This window comes from Triturus cristatus, chromosome 3_1 (assembly GCF_964204655.1).
Source record: "Triturus cristatus chromosome 3_1, aTriCri1.1, whole genome shotgun sequence".
In the NCBI taxonomy this organism is placed as follows: domain Eukaryota; kingdom Metazoa; phylum Chordata; class Amphibia; order Caudata; family Salamandridae; genus Triturus; species Triturus cristatus.
In genome coordinates, this window is record NC_140583.1 from 179,558,653 (window position 1) to 179,584,557 (window position 25,905).

A 25,905-nucleotide genomic window follows, 5' to 3' on the forward strand; every position below is an offset into this window, starting at 1 on the left:
AATGATCTGATGCTACCTAATTGTCGAGCGCTTGACTGGGTTCCCCACTGCCCCATTTTACTGTCTTCCAAAATTTCTGCATGCTTTTTTCGTTGCTCGCAAGTAGAAGATCATTCCATCGTGTTTCATCTGACTCCTTTTTGGCTGTGTTTTGAATTTCTTTGTACAATTTCCGAGCCAGTTTAATTTCCTCCATTGATTTAGTTCTTATAGCTTGGGACAGTTTCTTGAAGCCTATTCTACAGTCCTTATTATACCAGTTCGCTGACTTTAGATTGTCTCTGCTACCAGTTTTATTGGTCTTAATAAAGAAGCATTTGAGCTTGTTAAACAGTTCTTCATGAGCCTGTATAATAGCACCATTTTCATTTTCCTGGGCAACTATATTGGTGATAGCTGTTAAGATATTCTCCACCTCTGCCTCATCTGCTCTAGAATGTTCTCTTTGTCAATTAACAATGCCCACTTCACCCTACGCAAGTCATTTGATGGAATTACATCTCCAGTCACCAACTCAGTTAGCTGTGTCTGTTAGTTTAACCCCTGCATCTGCAGGGTTAACAATAGTGGGTTGTGGTCGCTCTCGCTTCTTTCTTGTATCTTCATGTCTACAAGGCCAGACCACAGCTCCAGATTAATTAGGATGTAATCAATTCTACTGCTTCTAATGCCATTGTTAAAAGTGTGCAGGCCCTACAATCCGATGTTGTCCTCCCATTTACAGCCCTAACACCCCTTTCTATGCACAGACTCTTTAATTGAAGTGCTGCCTCTGTTTTTTTTTTTATCGGGGTCAGAGATAGAGATGGAATGCCCCAAAGAGAATTCTCTTTGCTACTTAGGCAACCATCGTCATGGTCAAGAGGTTCGAATGTACAGTTAAAATCACCTGCTATGACCAGGTTGTGTTTGCTCCTATGTTTCTCTATGAAAGCTTCCAGTAGGAAGACTGTGCTAGAAAGCTTCCCGCCCACCATCACTCTGGCATATTGGGGGCAGTCTCTGTGCTGCCAGAAGCTAGACTGGAGAAAAGGATTACTCCTTCCACAGACCCATCTTTCTTTTTGTAGTCTAAGAGGTCAGGGAGAGGTTCACTCTCCTCCTCTTCTCCATCTGTCACCAACAACATGGTGAGCTCAGACCTCTCAAAGTGGCATTTGAGATGATTGATATGGCACAACCTGTGGGGATGCCAGGGGGTCTTGAGATTGTCCAGGTAGGTGGCCTTACCTTTCATCTTAATCATCTCATAGGGCCCAGACCAACTGTCCTGGTGGTCTCTGAGTTCCACGGGTTCCATAACCCACACTTTCTGCCGAGGCTGCAATTCCACAGTGGTAGAATTTTGGTCATGCCAGTCTTTCATCACAGTCTAGCTGGTTTCTAAGTTGTCTGAAGCTTGCGACCACAACTTAGTCATTTGGCTCATGAAGACCAGCATGTTGCCCACTACATCCTGGGTAATCTTCCTGGGCGCTTCCTTGACCAAACTCAGAGGTCCTCTGACATGGTGACCATACAGAAGCTTAAAGGCCCTGAAGTCTACTCGCTTTTGTGGTAACTCCCTGTACAAACAACAGGCATGGAAAGATAATGTTCTACTTATTCCTCAGGACCTCAGGTAGACCTCTAATCATGCCCTTCAGAATCTTGTTTAATCTCTCAATAGGTCCATTTGTTTGTGGATGATAAGGAGTTGAGAACTTGTAAGTTACCCCACGCTCCTTCTACATTGATTAAATATATGTAAACATGAAGTTTGTGCCTCTGTCAGACACAACGTCCCTGCAGAAACCCACTTTGGTAAAAATCCCCATTGGGCCATTGCCACTGCAGGTTCAATCATGGCCCTCAGGCAGATTGCCTCTGGGTGCCTAGTGGCATGATCCACCAGAACCATGATAAACCTGTTGCTTAATGCAGTCTGAGAATTCATAGGCCCAACAATGTGGATCCCCACCCTCTCAAAGGGAGTGCCAAAGACAGGCAAGAGATTAGGTGGTGGCTTTCAGCCTCTGCTTTGTCTTCCCATTGGCCAGGCAGGTCAGACAAATCCTAAAGAATGCATCTGAGGAATTCTTGATCCTAGGACAGTTAGTGGGGGACATGCCGTGCAAACATCTTGTCTTGGCCTAGGTGTCCTGCCAGGGGTATTTCATGAGCCAGATCCAGTAGGAAGGCCCTGTAGCATTGGGAGACCACCAGGGAACTTCTTGTCACATGCACAGGAGCCTTAGGCTCACTGTAAAGTAGGTTATCCTACCATTAAATCTGATAACTCACAGAGGCATCACCTGCTGCTTGGGCTCCAGCCTGTTGCCTCATGCCCTCATGGGTTGGACATTCCCTTTGTGCCCTACAGAACTCCTCCTTGGTGAGTCCTTCTTCTACAAGACGTTCAGCAAGTGCCATCAAGCAATGCCCTCCTAAGTGGACCCTGGGACGGCCACCTCAGGTGGCCCATCCATCTCACTGGGACTACATTCAGGGACTGGTTTCCCACACACTAAGCCCTTCCCCTTGTTAGCAGCTGGCTGGGCCATTATTTCATGCTCCAGCTCTGTTTCACTCCCATCCTAGGCAGCCATCGATCGTGTGGTAGCACAGAACCAGTCAGATAACCCCAACATCTCCACATTTCTTTCAGGTAGTGTGCTCAAGGTCAATACCAAGCAAACAGTCCACATGCATGGCAGAGCTCATAGCAACCTTCAGAAGTCCTGAAGCAACCCTCACTCAAATGGAACAAGGGGCATAGGACAGTGATCTTCTCTGTTGTCAGCCACCACAACCTGGTGGAATGCATGGGGTATGACCAGCTCTGGGGACACCAGCTGACTTCTTACCACAGTCATGCTGGCACCTGTATAGCTCAGAGCCTCAACACCTTGCCTATTGATGGTGACCCCTTGCCTATACTTTGTAGTATTTGAGGGCACATGGATCTTAGGAACATCTCACTGTCCCAAAGGGACACTAGGGTAACCCCACTTAACTCGCTTCGAATAACTGGGACAAACTCCTCCCCCAGCAATACATTAGCCACCCCCTAGAGGTTTTCCTCCAGTGGGAGGTGGTGTTCATTTGAACACTTGGGATCCCCTTTGAGGTGTCCATTCTCAAAGCACTCATAGCACTTGAAAGTCTTGGGCTGCTGACTATTCTGAGGGTAATTTTTCTTCTGGTGGCCAGATTGAGAATGAGAATCAGGGCCTTTCCCCTCTGAGTTGTATTGCTGGCTTTTAGACATCTCTGTCTTTTAATCTCCCCTCTCCTTCTTCTGGTGGAAACCCTGCCCACCCTTTTGGGAGTCCCCCTCAGGTGCCTTCTTGGATACTCCGGCGCTGACCCACATATCCGCCTCCTCTGCAAGTTTCCTGGGGTCAGTTAACATGCTATCAACCAGGTGTTGGTACAGCTCTAGGAACAAAATATCAAGCATGTGCACCTTTAAAATGAAGTTCTGCAGCCCTGATTAATCATCAGACTTGCTGCCCCTCACCCAAACTTTCAGTGCCTTTCTGGTATAATCTGAGAAATCCACCCATGTTTGTTATGAAATCTTGTGGCTGCCTTTGAATCTGAGCCTATACCTCTAAGGGGTCAGTCAAACTTACTGACTAGAATGGCCTTCATAGCAGTGTAGAATGTCTGGTCCTATACCTTTAGTGTAAGGAACATGTCCCTCCCCACTGTGGTCATATAGCTCCATATACTACAACCCCAGAACTCCTCTGGGACCTTGTGCAGTCTTAGAGCCACTTCATAGGCTGCAAACCATTTGTCTATGTCATCCCTCACCTCATAACTGGGCACCAATCCTTGTGGATCTGGACTCTGGACTCCTGCAGTGGACGCTGCATGTATGCTGCCAAAATTGCTGTTGCTTGACCCCACTTGTAGGGCTGTTGTGTCCAGCTCTCTCATGCTGAGCTCATGGGCCATTTTTCTCTCTTCCATGGCCAGCTTTTTTTCCTCTAGAGCCTGCTCATTCTCCATTTTAGCAAGGGCAGCTCCTTTTTTAGCTTGGCAAGGGCATGCTCCTTCTCCAGTTTCAAATTTCTCTCGTCCCTCCTGTTCTCCAGCTCCTCTGGGAACAGGTTCCTTGAAGTCCTTCGAGGATGTTAACCCCCCTACATCAGTAGGCTGCATGACAAGACCTCCAGACAAGTCTTACTCCAATTCTTTCTCAGACTCTGATCATTTCTCCTCATCCTCTGTATTGGTGTGGTTGGCTGCTGCTCTTAAGTCTTTTTAAAGATCTACAGTCTTGGCACTTCCTTTAGTAAATGCCCTCCTTTCTTGGCACAATCCCTTGAGCTGGGCCACTGTGTAGGTCTCCAGATTGGCCAGCTCAAATTCGATATTGCCAGATAAGGTCAGCAACATTGCAGGAAAAATTAGTATTGGGAAAAAAGACTTTTGGAAAAAGCAAATAAGCCAATATAGAATGAATTAAAAAAAGGTTTGAATTCGCTTTAGTATAAAGTTGTAGTGAACAATGAGTTACTATATGGTATTGCAGAAACACAAGTCTTATCCCACCGCTGCCATCAATGTTAGAATTGGGGTTTCTGGTTGTCAGAGTATGCACCCTGTACAAGCAGTCACCACTACTCTGGTCAGGGTAAGCTAAATACACTCTAAGGTCCTGATTAAGAATTTGCAGGTGCCGGAGCAGGGTGGCATGCCGCACCCTGCTCCTGCATCGCCAAACTCAACCGCTGGCCACCCACCAAATTAGGAGTATTCTCCTGGTCTGGTGGGTGGTCATTTGCCGTTCCTACAGCGATGCCTTTAAAAAAGGCACCGCAGTGGGAAGGACAAAGCCCTTCCCTGCAAGGCATGGACTGTTAAGAGGGAAAGAGGGTTCATGCACACAGGGGGGCACATCGTGTGCCCCCCTACATGCACCCAAGGTCCCACAAGCACTAATGGGCCCTACATGGTTCCTTATCACCAGAATTTGCGTGAACATCGCAATGAAATCCTGCCGACCATGATAGAGGGCAGACTGGCTACAGGACTCACGCAGGTCCCACTGAAAAAGTACCTTTAATGAAGGAAGCGTCAAAATCAAAGATTGAGTGCTTCGGTTCAAGCTTTGCTGTCCGTCATCGAGTTGCGCAGCCCATCTAACTGATAACATAAATAGGCTCCTGCATCGGTGTTGAAGGGCAATGCATTGGTTCCAATCAGTGCAAAGTCATCACTGCATTGATTGTTATGGTTCTACACAGCAAAAGCTCACTTTTAAGGGCTAAGGACTGGATTGGCACCACTTGGCAGGGCAGGACTCACAGATGGCAGAGTCCATGTGCTATTGCAGGGTCAAAAGAAGTATTGGATTACATTTTAAAATCTTGTCACTTTCCAGGCACTCTGTACAATCCCTTACCTTCCTTTCCACCATCATATCCACACCTAGCCACCAGAAATCTCTGCCCGAATTCTGATTTTCGTCTTAGAAATTTTTAGATGACTTTCATGTGCTAACGCAAATACACGATCCATCAAAATGCCTGGAGGCTCGGGGTATCAATTTATACTCTCTTAGAAGAAGACCATCTCTGACCAATAAATCATCATTCACTTCGCAGTAGCTCTTCATTGCCCGGTCACGGCCCTATCCTTTCCCAGCCAGAGAACATCACTAATTCAATTACCTGCTGCAACTCTTGGTCTTTCTCCAATTCTTACCTCACACCCCTTAATTACCTTTTCATATATTAACTCACCAAAAATATCCCCTTATCCCCTTAACTGTCAGTCTTTTTACACAAGCGAGAGATGCAATCAGCTAAAATATTCTCCAACCCAGGAGCATGGATTACCTTGTATTCAAACTCCTGCAATGCGATGACCCACTTGCATATTCTGTTGGAAGTTGCATCAATTTTTGACAAACAAAATTTATTCATCAAATGACACATATAGAGCAGGGCTCTGTAACCCAGAGACATTAGCACAATAAGCATAAAACATTGTGACTTTGACTTTTCAAAAATGAGATCAAGGAGAAATAAAGAGCAATCCAAATGAAATAAAACCACATGAAAACCCCTCCCAACAACCCCCTCCCCCCTGTCGCACTAATAGCTTCCCAATAACGGACTAGCCGTGAATATTGCGCAACAACCACTCGCTACAATATACAGGTTATGGTCTGTTTTGATTATGAAATCAGATCCCCACAAAACTTTCCGCAGTTTTCTCACCACCCAAAAATAACCAGTGCCTCTTTTTCAATGACTGAGTATTTAATTTTTGCACCTCTAAAACGTCTGGAGATAAAAAGAATGGTTCTTGCACGCCCATCAATCACCTGCATTAAGACCACTCCAAAACCCTTTAAACTGGCATCTATCATCAAAACTGTCTCTCGATCCGGCTCAAAACTTGAAAGCCTGGGGGCTTTCGAGAAGTCTACCTTCAGTGCCTTAATCTCCTTTTCACACTCACTCAACCATGATAATTCCACCCCTTTTTTTAACAGAATTCTCATGCATTTACTCTTCTCAGCAAAGTCGGTAATACATTTTCCATTGTATTGAGACATACCCAGGAACTTCACCTGCTCATCCTTGTTGGTAGGTGATGGCATTCAGTAATTGTAGTTACCAACTCATTCCTGGGGCGAATACCTCCCCCGTAAATCTGATAACCTAGATGCTCTATACAGTCTACATTAAACTTACATTTGTTCAACTTAAGCGTGAGACCCCACAAATGTAATTCCCTAAGGACCATTCACAACCATTTATCATGCTCCTCAACCATGCTCCCAAACACTAGCACGGCATCCTGGTATATCTTAACTCCAGGGACACCTTTTAAGACATCTTCCATCATCCTCTGAAATGCTGAAGACACCAAAATCAGGCCAAAGGGCATCCTAACATATTTTAATGTGCCAAATGGAGTGATAAATGATGTTAGTTCCTGAGATAACGGATGTAATCTGATCTGATGACAACATTTCAATTATATTGGGTAACGGATACTGATTCACAATGACAAAATGATTCAATTTCCTGAAGTCCACAAACAGCCTCAAATCCTCACTCGCCTTCTTAGCCATAACTACCAGAGACAACCACTCTGATCCTTCAACCTTGTCAATAATGCCCTCAGATTCCAATCTTTCGAACTCACAGGGCATCTCATCTCTCACCCGTAAAGGAGCACTCCTAATCTTACATGCCTTGGGAATAGACCTTGGTTTTATTTTAATAAACTGGATGTAATTCTTCAAACATCCCAATTCCTTTCTAAAAACATTAAGGAATAATTCCTCATATTTGGTTTTCACTGCATCCGACAACACAACAAAAGGTTTCACTTTCAAAGCAGTGGAATTTTTCATACGTCTTCCATTTATTGGAGAAACACGTGTTTTAACTTCTCCAATCATCTACCTCAACCTAATTTCAGGCGACTCCTTTGGGTCAAAACACAACCAACTCTCAGCTTTGATATATCCAGCTGAAAAGGGAATGAACTGTTGCAACGAAAACAATGAAGCTGCTGCCTATACTCCTTAATGTTGTCTTTTTTCCAAATACCTTAGAATCATCCTTTTTTATCCCTTTGGCTTTCACACCCCTAACTTTGTCACCATCACCCTTCTCTTGTGACGTAGAATCCTTTCTCAGGGTGTCAGCACATCCGACAGAGTGCTCTAAGGTCTAAGAGATGGTCAACACTTCACTCCACAAAGGGTGGTCCCTTTTCAATAAGGATTCCCTTGATTTATCAATGGTCAACCCCCAACATGAATTGGTCTCTTAGATGTTCCTCACACAAAGGACCAAACTTACAAGTACATGCTAAATTTCTCAACGATGTTATATACTCCTCCACAGATTCACCTGGCTTCTGCGTGAGCTGTCCAAAAGGATAGCGTTCTAGTACTGTGCTTATCTTAGGCAGATAATGGAAATCCAGTTTTTTAATACATATTTCTGATTCATTTAGACCAAAGGCATCACCATCATACTAATCCGGAAGATGTTTAAACACCTCCTGTCCTTTAGGGCCACAGGTTTACACAGTAGTCAATTAGAAAAAGGCACTTTCCTCAACTGTAGCAAATGTAATCAGTGAAGTGCTGTTTTCGCATCGTCAAACATTTTCATCTGTGGTTGAAGTCATTCTTTAGTAATCTGGAGTCTAAGCACCCCTCCTTCTGCCAGGTATGCCAGGCTTAGGTGCACACCACGCAATTAGCAAGACATCAATTTAAGGCATTGACGACTGCTGCATAAAGCAGAGACATAGTTATCATAAGTGCAGAAGGTGTAGAGGCACTGGGGTTTCAGCAATGTGAAGAAAGGAAGGCAAGAAAGACAGGCAAGAAAGACAGAAAGGCAGGCAAGAAGGATAGAAAGAAAGGAAAGAAAGAAAGAAAGACAATCCATAGAAAAAGAAAGAATGAAAGGAAGAAAAAAGAATGAAAGGCAGGCAAGAAAGGAAGGCAGGAAAGAAATGAAGAAAGAAAAAAGAAAGAACAAAATTAAGTATTGGACAAAGGAAAGAGGAAGGCCAGAAAGAAATAAAAGAAAGTAAAAATTGGAAGGCAAGAAAAAAGAAAGAGGAAGGCATAAAAAGAAAACAAGGGGAAATCAGTAATAAAGAAAGAAACTCGAAAGAGAGGAATAGAGAAACAAAGAAGGAAAAGAAAAAAGAAAGAAAGAAAGAAAGAAAGACAGTTCTTAGAAAAAGAAAGAATGAAAGGCAGAAAAAAGAATGAAAGGCAGGCAAAAAAGAAAGGAAGGCAGGAAAGAAATGAAGAAAGAAAAAAGAAAGAAAATAATTAAGTATTGGAAAAAATAAGAAGGCCAGAAAGAAATGAAAGAAAGAACAAATAGGAAAGCAAGAAAGAGGAAAGCATGAAAAGAAAACAATGGGAAATCAGTAATAAAAGTAGAAACTTGAAAGAGAGAAATAGAGAAGCAAAGAAAGAAGAAAGCCAAAAAGAAAGCAAGAAAGAAAAAAGAAAGGACAAAAGAGGAAGGCAAGACTAAAAAGAATGTGAAAGCAATAAAAAAGAAAGAAAGAGTAAGGCATGTAAAAATAAAAAAGGCACAAAAAAGAGGGAAGGCAAAAAGTAGAAAGACAGAAGAAAGAAACTAGAAAGAAAGAAACTAGAAAAAGAGAGGAAGGCAGGGAAAAAGAAAAAGGGAAACAAGAAAGAGAGAAAGAAGAAAGCAAGAAAGAAAAGGGAATGTTGGAATGATAGAATGAAAAGTTAATGAAAGAGAAATGCAAGAAAGAAAGAAAACAGAAGGAAGGAAAGAAACTCTATGTACTACGGAAAGTAAAGAGGCCCAGAATGCTCCCCCCCCTAGGGAACCACTTCGACTAGCCCTCCTGAACTGTAGATCTTTACCTAGGCACTCCTTACACATCCACCATCTGATTTTGGATCACAAGCTTGATGTGCTATTTTTGTCGGAAACGTGGACATCTGACAGTTCGGATTTTGACATGGCGAACGCTCTTCCCCCCGGATTTTGTATCTTCTGCTTGCACAGATCGCGAGGCAGAGGGGGCGGGCTGGCCATTATATATAGAGATATTTTGACATGTAGGGCCGCTGAAGGGTCTATCCTGGATGCGGAAAGTTGTAGCTTTAAGATTCAATTGTCCCCCAACGACTCACTGTCGGGGTTGCTGATTTACCGGCCTCCGGGCAACATCAAGCAGTTTGCGAACTCTCTGCTTGAAGAGGCCCCATTGCTAATAGCGTCGGCACCCAATTTTCTCCTGCTTGGAGATTTAAACCTACATTTCGACTCAGCGGAGGATAAAGCTGCAAACGACCTTAGATCTGAACTTGGGTTGGGGAACATCACCCTCCATAATCAGGAGCCCACCCACGTCAAGGGCCATTTATTGGATACGGTGTTTTCTAATCTTCCCCTTCTTTCCATGTCACCGTCCTTGCCTCTCCCTTGCACGGATCACTTCCTGATCCCCTTTCAACTGGGTTTTGTTACAGCTCCCCCATTTTCCCCGGCAGCCACAGCACAAGTACCAGTAAGGGCATGGTCGAAACTCCCGGTCGGCGATCTTACACGCAAGCTGACACATACCATCCCGGTGCTTAATAGGGTTCCTATAGAGGCAGATGAGGCTTTCTGCGAATGGCTCAGCACAGCTTTAGATGCGGTACTTCCCCTGAAAATAGCCAACAGGAAGACGGGGGCCCCAAATCCTTATGGTTCACCCCAGAGCTGGGTCTTCTGAGAAAAATTTGTAAAAAGAAAGAACGTGACTGGCGGAAAAACTGGGCAGGAAACTCCAAAGAAGAGTATAGGGCAGCCATGAGAACTTATAAAGTGGCACGCAATGCCACCAAAGCGGCCTACCTTGAAAATAGGATAAAATCATCAACCAATTCTTCAAGGGAAACCTATAAAATTCTCAAAGAGCTGCTCAAAGTTCCAGTATCTCCAGAACCCTCAGAGGGGAGTACGGACCGCTGTAACCTTCTGGCCCAGTACTTTGACCAGAAAATTCAAAACATCATAGCCGGCCTCCCCTTGCCCCGTCAGAGCCCGCCCTTGGGGGAGAGCCGTCTGGCCACTGATAGAGCCGTGCTGGACAAGTTTGCCCTGATCACCAGGGAAGCTTTCTGTAAAGAGCTGGCCGCGCAAAAAAGTGGCTCTTCGACGGATCCCATGCCTATGTACATCCTAAAGCAGTTTATGGATGTCATAGCGGGACCGGCAGTAGATCTACTCAATGCTTCCTTTGCCGCCGCCAAGGTCCCCCCCAGTTGGAAGCAGGCTATAGTAAAAGCCCTGCTAAAAAAAGCGGGGCTTGACCCCACCGATTTGTCCAACTTTCGGCCAATCTCCTTACTGCCAGGGATGGGAAAGATTGCTGAGAAATGGGTTAACCGGCAACTCTCGTCCTTTTTGGAATCTAACGAGTTATTACGGCACACCCAGACTGGCTTTCGGCCCGGTCAAGGCACTGACTCGGCGCTGATCACCATGGTAGAAGAGGGCAGGTGCATCTTAGATTCAGGAGGATCAGCAGCCCTGGTCCTCCTGGATCTGAGCGCGGCATTTGACACGGTGGATCACAAGATCTTGATCCACCGGTTGGAGGAGCTGGGAGTAAGAGGCCTGGCGCTCACCTGGCTAACGTCATTCTTGAGTGATCGAACATATCAAGTGTGCGAGGGCAACAATAGATCAGTGCCCACCCCCCTTCAGTGTGGTGTCCCGCAGGGCTCTTCACTGAGCCCTACGCTTTTTAACGTCTACATGGCCCCACTGGAGGGGAGGTCGCACCCTTTGGAGTGAAACTCGCAACGTACGCGGATGACACCCAATTGATTGTTTCGCTCTCGCAGAAAGCCATGGTGAGAAGTTTGCCGCCTGCCTTACCAACATCATGGCATGGATGGCCGACTCAAGACTCAAGCTTAATGCCTCCAAAACCGAGGTGATGTTGCTGGGAAATCTCTGCACCTCCCTCCCCAAATGTATGTGGCCGACTTGTTTAGGAGATTCTCCGACCCCGAAGGGATCCATAAAAAGTCTCGGCGTCTGGCTTGAACCGGAGCTGTCGATGCACACTCAGGCGAAAAAAACTGCAGGGTGTTGCTATGGGCTGCTCCGCTCAATACGGAAAGTTATGCCCTTACTCCCATTAGACTCTAGGAAATTGCTGGTACAGGGCCTTATTCTGTCAAGACTGGATTATAACAACGCCCTTTTCCTGGCTGCACCGGAATACACCTTGAACGTGCTCCAGAGGGCACAGAATGCAGCTGCAAGACTGCTGACGAACACACCCAGAAGAACGTCAGCAAAACCGGCCTTGAAAGCGCTCCATTGGCTGCCCATAAGAGCGAGAGTGAAATTCAAAGCGCTCTGTACAGTGTTCAGAGTCCTCCAAGGCACAGGCCCTCCGATCCTCAGAGATCTGATCCGCCCTTACAAATCAGCACGAACGCTCCGCTCTGGCGAGGAAAACCTGGTAGCTATCCCGAGAGCAAAAAGAACAAGGACCGGAGGACGCCGCTTTTCAATAAACGCGGGTCAGCTATGGAACTCCCTCCCAACATCAATGAGGAAAGAACCTAGCTTGACCAGATTCCGAAAATCCCTTAAAACGTTCCTTGTCCCCCAGAATGACTAACATCTCTGGATGCGGCTCAGAGGAGGTCTGTCTGTGTGTACACGTAGCGCTGGGACGCTCAGGGGCAGCCATGCGCTTTAGAAATTCTTTTTCATTCAAGAAAGAAAGAATAAAGGAAAGACAGACAGTCACAGGGAAAGAGCACCCTCATGATCTTATATTCAGAGTGCATGTGAGTTGCTGGTGTGGTGTGAAAAGCAACAGCCAGATAATCAAAGGTCACTTCAAAAAGAATTTATAACAGCATTGGCAGGAGACAGGAACTGATAACGCCGGAATGTGCCCTATACCAGGTTCTACAGAGGCAACACTAAATTAATAAGAAAGTAAAACCAAAAACAGTGGCACTAAAAGCAACTAACTTGTGTGCGGAGGTGCTTCTTGGGAAAGTGCTAAATGCAGTCACTTATAGTGAAGTTAGTCAGTGGCTGAAGTAGTCTGACCCATTGTCTGATGCTGTATGTTTTAGTATTAGGCAGAAGCAATAGGTGAATGACACAACAATGGACCAATGGGTGGAGAGAGATGGCTAAAAGCCCCTTTAAGTAAATATATTATAGATATGATAGATATATTTTTAGTAAAATTAAAAGGTCTTGGCTGACACCAGACCTAAAAAGCAGTGGCACAAGCAAATGCTGAGGGGAATTTCACAGAACAACAAAATCATTGATTTTTTGTCTTGCAGAAATTTAGCACGCTCAGAATAAATACTGCCCAGCAGGCATGATATAGCCGCTTCACTGAAAAGAGCCCCAGGAAAGATATGACAATATGTTGGGCAGTGTAATGCCAGTCAGGTGGTTGTGGAACCTCCATTATCCTGGCATGTGTTGAATGGCATGACAAATTCTAATTAATCCTTAGTATGATAGGGTTATGAGCGGTAACAACACTTCAGACAGCAATACGTGTAGGAGTTAAAGAACTTTAAAATCGAAGGCAAATGCATATGTTTTAACTAAAAGCAAAAGAACTACAAAAATCGAAGAAAGACTAAGTTTAATATTTCCTATAGGCACTAAAAGCAACAGCTTTCATTATAAATAGATATGAGTAGTAAGTGGTCAACTTGTGAGTGCATGAAGTTGTTATATCGCAGGACGTGGGCTGTCAGGGATTTTATCAGTTGTCTTAGGTCCTCATTTTGATTTTCAGGGAGCAGCATCCTCCAGAGGGTAACCCATTTCTGGAAACGACAAGTAGCTCAATGAAGCCAGTGAAGAGGGCAAGGATGCTAGATGCTATTAGGACTTTATATCAATAGATCCTGAATTTGCCGAATTTGCTGAGTTTCTGGATCTCAAGCAGGTAAAGGGGACGATTTCAGAAGCTGTGTATGAACAGTGCAAGCTCATGTGGAACCATGTTTGCAGGCTTGCAATTTTCACCATGAGTGACAATGCAATCAAATCTGAGCAGATGTCCTCTTTCCGAGTTAAGTGCCACTGGATCGCTTCGGTCCTCTAACAGTTCTCTAGAAAAAGCTAGGGGCATATTAACAAGGGCTTTATCTCCGTTTTTTTGGCTTTAAAAGCCAAAGAAGCGGAGATAAAAATATCGCACTACGCTTCCCTTTGCATCTCCAATGAGATGCAAAGTGGGCGTTCCAGAGCAAAATAATAGGAGAAATGTCGCTAAGCGACATTTCTCATATTATCAAGCTTCACGCTAACCCTGTCAGAGACAAAAAAAGCAGCGCTAACCATGGTTAACGCTGCTTTTTTACTTCTGCTAATTTTCAGACTTAGCCATGTAATCCAATGGGAGGTGGATTACATGGCTAAACCCACCATGGGCTATCAACAAGGATATCCCTAGCCTTGTAGTTTTATCGCTGCATTACCAGCAATAACCTCCCAAAATGCTGCTATTGCTGAATTTTTTATCGTCTAGGCGGTTAGCGTTGTTAATAAATCGATGAACAGGCGATATTATCCAGCGACAGCGGGCGTTAAAAAAATTTATGCTAAGCGCCCTTAGCGTTAATTTTCCCTGTTCCTTGTTAATATGCCCCCTAATACTTTCTGAAGTCTGAAGATTACCACTCAATTGTGCTTCTATGGTCACAGTGATGCTATATAAATGATCATTGACTGTTCTAACAGCCCCACTCCTCTTCTGCATAGTTTCTAGCGATCCCAATGAAAAGGTGCTACTGGCCCAAAATTATATTCCAACCTAACGAGGATCAGGATAAAAGGTCTCTTGGAACATTCAGGACAAAAGGAACTAAGGGGCATATTATCAAGACAGGCGATAAAATTATCGCCGCTTTAGCGGCAGAAAACTGCAGCTAAAACGACGATAATGGGCTTGATAATATGCTCTTTGGAATTCCAATTGAAGCCCATGTTAAATGTCCTTCACATCTAACCTGAGCTTCATTTGGAATTCCATAGAGCATTTTATCAAGCCCATTATCGCCGAACTGCCGCTAAAGCGATGATCATTTTATCGCCTGTCTTGATAATATGCCCCTAAATTCTCTTCAGGACCAGCCAGCTACAAAACACTATAATGTTCAGGATGCAGGGGTGCCCCAGCAGGTAAAGTGTTCCACTGCCAACTATTCCTAGGAATGAAATTATGGACCATGTTATGGAACTGCTGCTGAGGCAAACAGGTATAAGTACCAGTTTTTTGCATCTCCAGGACACTTTAGTATTAAAGCAGGAGCTATACACACTTTGTCCATATATATTATGAAGGAGGTGTTCTCTCATTTGCATGTGGCATGGCATGGCATGGCGCATTGCAAATGATGAAATTCAATTGCCCATATGCCCAAGCTGTATTATAGACATATGCACAGAGGCAGACTGTCAGGAGGCACATTGCATATGCACCACGACGGAGTTGGAGTGCAGTTAGTGTGCAGAATGAGGGCACCACTTGGCAGGCGACACATAAGTCGGAGTGACCATCCCCCTATAGCCTTCCTACTACATGTGAGTGCAATCACTTACTACACCCATAAGTTATGTTTTTAGAGGAGCTCATTCTATAATTGGCCTTTAGCAAGGTTGTATTCTCATTGCACTCTAGTGAATGATGCATCTTGCAACTGTGCCACTCTGTAAAGTATTCCCATCTTACATGCCTAGACGTTACGGAAAACCTGGTGGTTTGTGCTATCAGTAATTCAAATCTATTGCTCGTACTTACCATATCAGGTTTAAAGAATATTTTTAAAATGAATATCTATCATCATAGATTGTTCGATATCTAGCCCTCTGGGAGATGCGCTAATTATTTTTTCTCATACTGTGCATAACATTGTAAAGATCACATCGTAGAAAAGCAGAAATACAATCACTAGCTTCTCGTGAAATGTCTCACTCCGCCGTTTACTTCATTATGTTCTCACCAAAAGACTGTGCGGTTTGACTTCATGTTCGGGAGCCCTGTGTCACCGGTGACTTCACATCCCACGCAATGTGGTAGAGGCCTATCTTGGAAAGTAAACTCTCCTCTTGGGGCGGTTCCCCAAACTAAGGGGCATATCAGCAAGGGCCGGCGATAATTATCACTTAGCGCTCTTAGCGTGAGGATAATTATCGCCGGCCAACTCTGAATTTTATCGCGGAGATAGCGTGCTATCAGCAACGCTTATCTCCAAAGCGAAAAAATTCAGAGCGCAAGCTGCCAATTGTGAGATTATCGCTGGAAATACAGCGATAATCCCACAAGGTTTGGCGGTAGCTTGCTGATAGGGATAGACATACTTAGCCATGATATCCACCTTACATAGGATATCATGGCTAAGTCAGAAAAATACCAGACGTAAAAAAGCAGCGTTAACCGCGGTTAGCGCTGCTTTTTTTATCGCTAACAGGGTTCACGATATCCTTGATAATAGGAGAAATGTCTCCTAATATTTTACTCTGGAACGCCCCCTTTGCATCTCATTAGAGATGCAAGGGGAAGCGTAGAGTAAAAGAGGTGCTAACATGTGAATTTGCGTGTTAGCAACCTGTTGCTGATGGGGCGCTAGTTTTATCTTAAAGCCAAAAAAGCAGAGATAAAGCCCTTGTTGATATGCCCCTTAGAACTTCAAAAGCATCTCCTTCTCCGCTTGTGAGCCACTTCACCAAGTGCTCCCCTAAGATGCAGCGCCCAGTGAAGTGAATCACCAGTGCTCCCTTGAGGGGCACCAATATTTGGAACACCGCGGGTGCATCCCGCCCTGTGCTTCCGTCCGCTCCTCACCTTCACCCCGATGTTGCATGTCAGTCTATTCTCTCCTGAGGCACATCACCTTGTGTCCAATTGTACATTGAATTATCCAATAGTTAACAGTCGGTTGTCTTTACTAAAGTCTATTTGTTTGTTGCTGGAATATGTTTTGGGGATTTTGTGAAAATTGGTGTCTGTAGATATATTTGTCTATGTCCGTGTGTGGATTCTCTGTGTATTTATGCATATATGCGTATTGTGCATCGTGTGCTTGTCCGATAGAAAAGCCTACCCGCTGCCTTTGACAGTGCGTGTATGAATTTGAAGACCTGCAGTTATTCTGATGGAGATGTCTTTATCATGTGTTTTAAATGCGCTGCAGGTTCAGTTTCTTCACTGTTTGAGGCAAGCTGAGACTGGAGGTGAAAGCGAGGTGATCGACGGATTCCACGTGTGCAGCCAGCTTAGAGAACAAGACCCTGAAGCATTTCGTATTCTCTCTTCCACCTTGGTTGATTTTAATGACATTGGAGTGGATTACTGTGATTTTTCTCTGCAATCTAAACAAAACATTATTGAGTAAGTAGCATTATAAGACATTTTAATTTATAAAAGGGCCTGAACCTCTGTTGAAATGTTGGCATCTGTTTATACAGTATACACTTTTTGTATGGGACAGTGTACCCGTATTATTTGTCTTTTCTTGTAATAGTACAAGATGTGTCTGTGAGAAGCGTTTATTTTTAGAACGGTCTGTGGCTGCCACCTTGTGGTCAAGTCATATCAAGTGAAGTTTATTTTGTTTGATATTATGTCGACCAGGCAAGAGAAACATTACTATCGTTACACTCAATTAAAATATTAGAAGATGAAAAAAGAAACCAGCTATGCTGTGCATTTAAAAAAAAGGTACAAAACACAAACTAAAAAATGTTTTGATAACAGATCACCACATTTTTAGTTAATCATCTATGAATGACAAAAGACGATTAAAATAACCCAGTGCATGCTTAAACTAATTCGGACTACTAAAATATCTACTTGTCCTATCTATACTAATTAATTTATCATCTATCAGTTTAAGACAAGGCGCAGCAATAACGAGATTCCATAATGAAACCGAAGTGATTTCTAATAAAGGGGCATATTATCAACAGCCAGCGATAATTATTGCTGGCCGTACATAGCGATAGAAATATTATCGACGGCTATCGCTGAATATTATCGCCATGATAACGCTATATTTACAACGCATAGCGCTATGGCAATAATATATCAGCGATAGCGGTGTTTTCAATGGAACATCGCTGGTTTTCCTGTGGTCCTATCAGCATAATCCATCTCCCATTAAAATTATGCCTTAGTCAGGAATTTAACAGACATCAAGGGGCTTATCATCAACAAATTTCTGCTAGCGCGAAAAATGTTATCGCCGGCGAAGTCCTGTTTTTCTCGCCATAGTAGCGACGTATTAGCAAGGCACCGCTAGCCAGCGATAGCTAGCAGTTCCGGCGCCAATGGATGGCGATAAAATCTTAGCGCCGGCGATAAAAAAACACACGCTAAGCCGTGAAAAGTTGCGCTGGGCCAATTATCGCCAAAATCAGCCCGAAAATTGCCAACAGGCCTGCATTTTGCATGCAGCAAGCGGGAAAATGCACTATAAAAGGCCCCCGAGCACGGCAAAAAAAAAAAAAAGAAAAAGAAAATGGAGACCACAGAAGAGAGCAGAGAAATGGAGGAGGCTGGGACAAGTGCAGAGCCTACAGCATACCCCACAGCCAGCCAGGAGGAGCAGAGAGAGAGAGCCATGGGAAGGCCAAGAGGAGGAGGAACCTCAGGTTCAGCCACCAGGAGAATCAGGTCCTGTATGGCCTGGTGGCTGAACATCAGCAGGAGCTATTCATCAGGAGGACAGTGCCGTTGTCCAGGAAAAAACAGATCTGGGTGGAGATCACAGCAAAGGTCAATGCTGTGGGAGAGAGGAAGAGGAGGATCGTGGAGGAGGTAAAGAAGCGCTGGAACGACAGCAAAAAGAACACAAAAGAGAAGATGGCAGCCAACCGGAGGGCAGTTATGGCGACTGGAGGTGGTAGCCCTGGGCCCCTGCTGGAGCTGGATGAGCAGGAGGAAATGGTGGTGCAAGTCATCACCGAGGAGACGGTGGTTGGAGTGCCGGGTCGGGACACTGTTGAATGTGACCAGACACAACCACAGGGTGAGTACAAACTATGAAGTGGGTGGACGGGGGTGGATGGCTACAATGGCACACATGTACAATAAATAGCACTGCATACCCACAATTACTGTGGTTCAGGTCCCAGACAGCCTTTTGCATGGTGGCATGGACACACATCAACTGATCCAACATAAACATTGCAAGACACACTTTGACGGACACACTGACATTAAAATGTGCGCTGAAACATTAGAAAAACACAGTCCAGGTACATCAGCAGACCACAAAATAAGTGCCACATCACATAGCAAAATGCCACATCACATAGAGACGCATCATGCTGCCAAAATGCACCCCTTGCACCATCACAACCCATATCCAAATCATCTTCACAAGGCCGCAACTCCCATGTGCCAAAATGAGTATGCAGTGTGAATGTGACTGAACACGTGCACGAGTAAGCATGCCAACAGCAAGACCATCACACCTGCCAAATAGCACATGTGACTGACTTGTGTGCAAGGATGTGCGTGGCCAACAAGGGTGACTCGCCTCGACAACCACATGCAGAGGATGTCAGACATCCACATACCCCTCAATAATATCCAACGCACCCTGGATGACATTGCTGGGGTCCTGATCCGGAGAGCTGACACACTGTCCCGGCAGGATAGCTCCAGTAGTAGTGTCTGTGCCGCATTATCCAGACTGTCATGGATAATGGAGGTCAGGGAGCGGAGGGAACTCCAACAGATGGCTGCCACGGCTGAACACCAGCGCAATCTTGAAGGGACATGGCAGGCCCTGCTACATCATATCACATCTGCACCTCCCCACGGTCTTGCACCAACATCTGCTTCTGCTGGCGCATCCACATCCTCAGCTCCGCACCCTGATGTGTCTGTGCCTCACAGTGCTGCTCCCACCATACCATCACCCACATGTGAGACACATGACACATCAGAGGACGAATCTGAGGATGAAACTGCCACCCTGGTAATGCGCAAGTACACCTACCAGTGACGTACAAAGGCCTGTCTCACCATTGGATTGTACATACCATCATTCCACTGACCTTCCCCTTCCACTGTCTTCTGACGTCCACCAACATACAGCTTGGACCCACACATAGACCTGCAGCAAATCTCTTTTTTCCTTGACAATGGCACTGCAAACTCCTCCTCTTCCCCTGGCTCTGTCACTCACAATGGACTCTGCCTGCCACTCCAACGGGCATCCAGCCAATCCTGTCGTATGGTCCACTTCTGGTCCAGTCAAAACCTTGTCTTGTAAATAAATTCCCTAAAATCACACAGTTGCGTGTTTCCTTGACCAATTAACTAAGGCAATAAGTAAGGGGCTGTGAATTCACAAGAACGTCCAGCAAGGGAAATACAGTCAATGTACATGTGTCACCTGACACGGATAGGCAGTAAGATGACCATGTATGTGCAAAAGCAATCAATCACATTTTCCTATCACAACATCTTTAAAGTGCACCACTAACCCGTGAGTGTCTCACGGAGCGGGAGTGGGAGTCTGCCACTGCTTGAAAATCCCATTCTTGAGGAGTCTCTTAAGGTTAGCATGTCCTGTGCCTGCCGTAGGAGGGTGGGGAGAGTGTTCCAGTTCTTAGCGGCAAGGTGGCATAATGATCTGCCGCAGTAGGTTGCTTTTCAGATGCGGGGGACTGTGGCGAGTGCGATGTCAGCGGAGCGGACCTGCTGGTTTGGGGTGCAGAAGCTGAGTCGTCTGTTGAGGTATGCAGGTCCGGTGTTGTGGAGGGGCTTGTGTGGGTGGTTCAGGAGCGTGAAGGTGATCCACTTGTTGGCGGTGAGCCAGTGCAGGTCTCCCAGGTTGAAGTACTGGGTATTTTAGACCCAGCGGTGCAGGGGCACACACCCTATGACTTCGGGGTTTCACCCTGTTCCGGACCTACAGAAACACAGAGTCTTCTGGGTGAAGTCAAAGGATCGTTTATTGGCTGCAGACCAATGACAGGTATCCTAGAAGTACAACAGCGTGTATGTTCTCAGGAGACTGCTGCAAATCATAGGAACGGACTACATCTTAAATAGGCCTTTTTCGGCCTCAAGCATACATTCCTGAGTTTTATGAAACGGCAATATAACAGTGTACATTACAAAGAAAAGGCAGAGTCATGATGACCATCCCACATTCCAGTTCGGCCAACTCACAATGATTTACACAATAAGGTTGCGATCCCACGTTAGATGTAAGCAGACCCCCCAATAAACATGAGCATCTCCTGTTTTGGGAAACAAGTCATAAAGCAGGAACAAGCAGGTGTGGAAGAGATTAGCCGGGGGTTTGTGTAGGATGAGAAGGGTTTTATGATGGGTCGAGCCCTGATGCTAATCACAGGTGGATGGAGGAAGGGGAGCTCGTGAGACCAGTTTGACCCGGGGCAGCAGAGCCAGCTGCCCAGGTCACCGAGAAGTCACGAGAGAGCACATGTACTGAGAGGCCCGTATTTGCTCCATTATAGCCTATGTGAGGGCAATGACAAGATGGCCACTGCTTCCAAAATGGAACCCGCGTAGTGCAGCAAGATCACGTGTACGCAGTGCATTCAGGGCTAGAACGACGAGTAAAGCACTCGTACATGCCGCATTTACCATTTGCGGTTCGCTAATACCAAGATAGACAGGGGTAGGGCCTTGTCCCCTACGCGGTTCCGAAGATTAAAGTACGACAGACCCTCCTTTTGCCCTTACATAGGCAATTACTATACTCATCTTAATCCGAGTCTAGGTCAATGTCTGCAAAGTCATGGAGATGTTGCTGTAGCATCATCCTATTACTTAGCTCGTCTCTCGATACAGGTTTCCTTACACATAAGGTAGCACAGAGGCCACACATCGCAGGAGCACACTGTATGCACAGACAGAACAGGAAAAGAATGGCTAAGATCATTCCAATGACCATCAGAACTTTCCAACCCCAGGCAGATATCAGTTCCCAGAACCATCCCATCAATGACCAATCTCCCTTATCCACGTGTATGGATTCAGATATTTTGTGGAGTTTGGAGATGGCTTGATACACTGTTGGAGCATTGTCTGGTATGAAAATGCAGCAACTGGATTGGATGACCTTGCATACCCCACCGCGGTCTGCAAGAATAACATCTAGGACCATGCGGTTCTGTAAAGTCATAAGGCGGTCCGCTTGGAGCTCAGCTGTCAGATTACTAAGGGCACCAGCCGTTACATTTATAGTGGATTCAACCACACGTGTCAGTTGTCTTAGGTTTCTACTATTGACCATAGGTCCCCAAAACGGCAGGAAACCCAAGAAGAAGTCTCCTGCTTCCTGACCGGCAGTGTCATCCTTACTAATCACGCCTCTCACGACTCTCGTCTTGTGATAATCAGAGGCGGCAGTGAATGTAGGCGGTAGCAGATTCGCAATATAACATGTGCCCGAGAAATCAGGGGGCAACCATGTATATGCTCGGTCATTACAGATGAAATAGGTACCCTTGGCAGCTAGAAAGGCAGGGGAAAACTGTGACGGGAAAGTGTACGTTTCAGTACAGTCACTTCTACCCAGTTGAGCCCTAGGGTTCTGACCATTACCCTGTAAGCAGAACCGACCCATGTGGGGTACAACCCAGATTGGAGATGAGATTTGTCGCTGTCTTTCACCCAGACTAATACTATACCCCGTCGCGTTCCATCCTACATAAGGTCTCAGCTCTTCTTTAGGAATGGATGAGTATGCATCAATATCTCTACTCATATCGGCAACTCTTTTCATCAAAGCCTTATTATTGGTGATGGGTCTGATGGAACGCGGTTGGCGAGGGGAGTATGTATCTAGGGCATAGAGAAACATGGTCTGGAATGCCCATGACGATCCATTTGAGCTATACGGTAGCACCAGGTAGGGAATACCCTTGTTAATGGTATGTGGCATTAACCCACAGACCCAGCAATTAGTCGTATTCACTACTAGCTGGTGCTGGTGCAAGAGCTGGATAAACGAGTTATTTACGAACTCCGATCGTCTGGTCTGTTCGTGCTCAGGCAGGGGGTAAAAAGAGTGAGAGGAGGCAGTAGAAAGAGGGGTAGGCTGTTCGGTAGGTGCAATAGGCTTTTGAGCGGAGAAGAACACAAGTCCTACAATAAACATCATAATACTACACAGTATAAAAAGGCACAAAAGGACAAAACATTTACTTTTTACAATTCCACACATCCTGGCTTTAAAGCTCATTTCCTCGATCGGTCTCTCCATCTTAAAAAACTCCATCCTCTACTCGGGCCGCTCGCGGCGGGTGAGTTTCTTCTGCTGAGGAGTACGCCTGTCAGTCCAGGGAAACGCCCTAGACCAACCAGAACCGTCGACCTAACGTCTTCGGCCTGTACCCCAAAGTCTTGACACCGCGACCCTGCGGCAGAACCCGGATGGTGGTTCGAAAAACAAAAAATCAAGAAAGTCTTTCAGATGGGAGAGTAAAAAATGTCAAAAAGGAAATAGTGAGGAGATCTTTATTTGTCCATGGGCCTAGGTCTCAAATTATAACGTAGACGGCCAGGTGCCGTTTGGTCTCGAAACAAAAGTTCAGGCTCAGTGGTGTCCAGTCGATTCGATGGTGGCACAGCTTCCTGTAGAATATTGTCACTCTCCTGGTCTGAAACTGTGTCTCTTAGGCGTGCATCACTGAATGGTGTGAAACGGAGTACAGTGTCTGTCTCAGAGTCGGCGATACCCTCTTTGACCCACTGGTCATATGGCAGAGGCAAGGGGACTACCTTGCAGTGAGTACCATGAACCCAGTGCTTCTTCCCTTTCACTCACACTGCTGATCTTGTTGAAAGAAGAACAAGATGAGGGCCAAGCCAGCGGGGCTCGTCGTTGCTCTTGCGCTGGAAGTTCCGGACTAGCACCCACGTACCAGGGTTGATAGGGTGTCCAGGAGTTTCAGAAGCTTGAGGAAGAGTATCATGTACCTGTTGGTGCAAAACACGTAGTTTAACAGTCAAATCATACAGGTAATCGAGCAGCACTGGATGCTCTATCTCACTGAACTTCGTGGGCCTTGGCACACCCCATACATTAGCCGGGCGGCCAAAGACCACCTCGTAGGGACTAAGTCCCACTCGTGAGTGTATTGTCATTCTGGTGGACAGGAGTGCTAGAGGCAGGGCATCAGGCCATTTAAGACCAGTGCTCGCCTGAATTTTAGCCAATTTGAGCTTTAAGGCTCCATTGTAGCGCTCTACCAATCCAGCTGATTGGGGGTGATTTGCAGCGTGGAACTTCTGCTGGATGCCTAAACCTTCACACACATTCTTCATCACTTTACCCACGAACTCACTCCCATTATCACACCATACCACTCTCGGCATTCCAAACCTGGGGAAGAACTCTTTCACAAGGACTTTGGCTGTGGACAGGGCAGTGTTATCTTTTAGAGGATAAGCCTCTAACCATTTTGAGAAAGCACAAACAACCACTAGTACATATTTCAGGTTGTTGCACCTTTCCATGTGAATAAAGTCCAGCTGCAAAACTTCGAATGGACATGATGGGGGCGCAAAGTGACCGGCCGGAGTTGGGGTTCCCCTACCAGGGTTGTACTTCAAACATACCATACAATTCTTGACCACATTCTCTGCACACTTGGGAATCCCAGCATTCTGCCATACTGGAGCCAACAACTTGCATATACCTTTCGTACTGATGTGTGCCATTCCATGCGCCATAGTAACTACTGGAAGCACATACGCGTCAGGCAACAACCATCGCCTATGTTCTGTCAGATCAGTCCAGCAACCATTCTCATCCAACTTACCCATACTCTCTCTCCACTTGCTTAACTCTTCCTCTGTGGCTTCAGCTTGAAGCGACTTCACACTCTCTATGGTGTTCTCACACATTCCTACATCATTAACCCATCTTGCGGGGCCTGCAACATACATTCTAGTCTTCACATTCTGTGCGGTTTCTCTTGCGGTTTCATCAGCAAACGCATTCCCACGACCAACATCATCTGTGACTTTCCTGTGCGCACTGCATTTCATGATCGCGACTTGCAACGGTAGGGTCAGTGACTCAAGGAGATCATTCACCAACTTGCCATTCTGAATTTTAGCTCCATGTGACGTCAGGAACCCACGCTCTTTCCACAAACGCCCAAAATTATGAGCCACGCCAAAGGCGTACTGGCTATCTGTGTATATATTCACTCTCATTCCTTCAGACAACACACATGCTCTCGTGAGGGCGATTAATTCTGCTGCTTGGGCCGAATTATGTGGCACTCGTGCAGTTTCCACAACCGTATGTAAAGTCGTGATAGCATATGCAGCAGTCGTGTCACCATTAGGGAGCTTAAAGCATGAACCATCTACCCACAAAGTACCATCACACTCAGTCAGGGGAGTATCTTTCAGATCCACTCTTCCTTTCGTTTCTTCTTCCGTTCTGAACAGACAGTCATGTTGCTCAATCTCATCTGAGTCTGCCGGAATTGGCAACAATGTAGCTGGATTCAGTGTATTGCATCGTTTTATGTGTATGTGATTCGCTAACAGTGTAAGTTCGTAACCCGATAGGCGTGCACTAGTCAAGTGTTGTGTCTTGGTTCTATTCAATAATGTGTCTACAGCATGTGGAACCATAACGATCAATGTGTTGTCCATTACCAGACCAGCAGATTGTCGGATAGACATCGCTGCAGCAGCTGTCGCTCTCAGACAGCTTGGCAATGCCCTCGCTACAGGGTCCAAGGTAGATGAAAAATATGCGCATGGGCGCGGTCTGTCGCCAAAGGGCTGTGTTAACACTGACAACGCACAACCATCTTTCTCGTGAACATACAATGTAAAAGGTTTGCTGTAGTCAGGAGTACCCAACACAGGAGCCGAACACAATGCATTACGCAATTCCACAAAACTTTTCTGGCACTCTTCAGACCATGGGATAGGATTCGGTGTGTCTTTGCATGTTAAGGCTAACAAAGGTTTTGCCAGCAAGGAGAAACTAGGGATCCAATGCCTACAGTATGAGGTAATGCCCAAGAAAGCACGTACTTCTCTCTGTGTCTTTGGCACACTCAACTGTGCAATGGCTTGAATTCTCTCTGGGGTCAGTCTCCTTCCCTCCTTCGATAAGAGATGACCTAAGTAGGTCACTTCTTGTCGACAATATTGCAGCTTAGATAAGGACACCTTGTGATGAAAAACGGATAAATGGTGCAACAATGATAATGTGGCTTCTTTACAGATCTCCTCAGTATCCGCGGCGATTAGTAAATCGTCCACATACTGAATCAGGATAGCGCCACTAGGTAAAACAAGTGCATCAAGCTGTGCTTTCAAAGCTTGACTGTATATAGATGGACTCTCACAGTAGCC

The 25,905-nt window shown here is 45.6% G+C and overlaps 1 protein-coding gene across 1 annotated transcript in view; it reads left to right on the forward strand.

The window, feature by feature from the left end:
• BBOX1 (gamma-butyrobetaine hydroxylase 1) overlaps positions 1 to 25,905 on the forward strand; it is a 704,161-nt gene that overhangs the window by 618,470 nt on the left and 59,786 nt on the right. Inside the window, exon 6 of the mRNA XM_085643632.1 lies at positions 16,721 to 16,917. Within this exon, the coding sequence (XP_085499758.1) occupies positions 16,721 to 16,917 (197 nt within the window). The remainder of the gene's footprint in view (positions 1 to 16,720; positions 16,918 to 25,905) is intronic.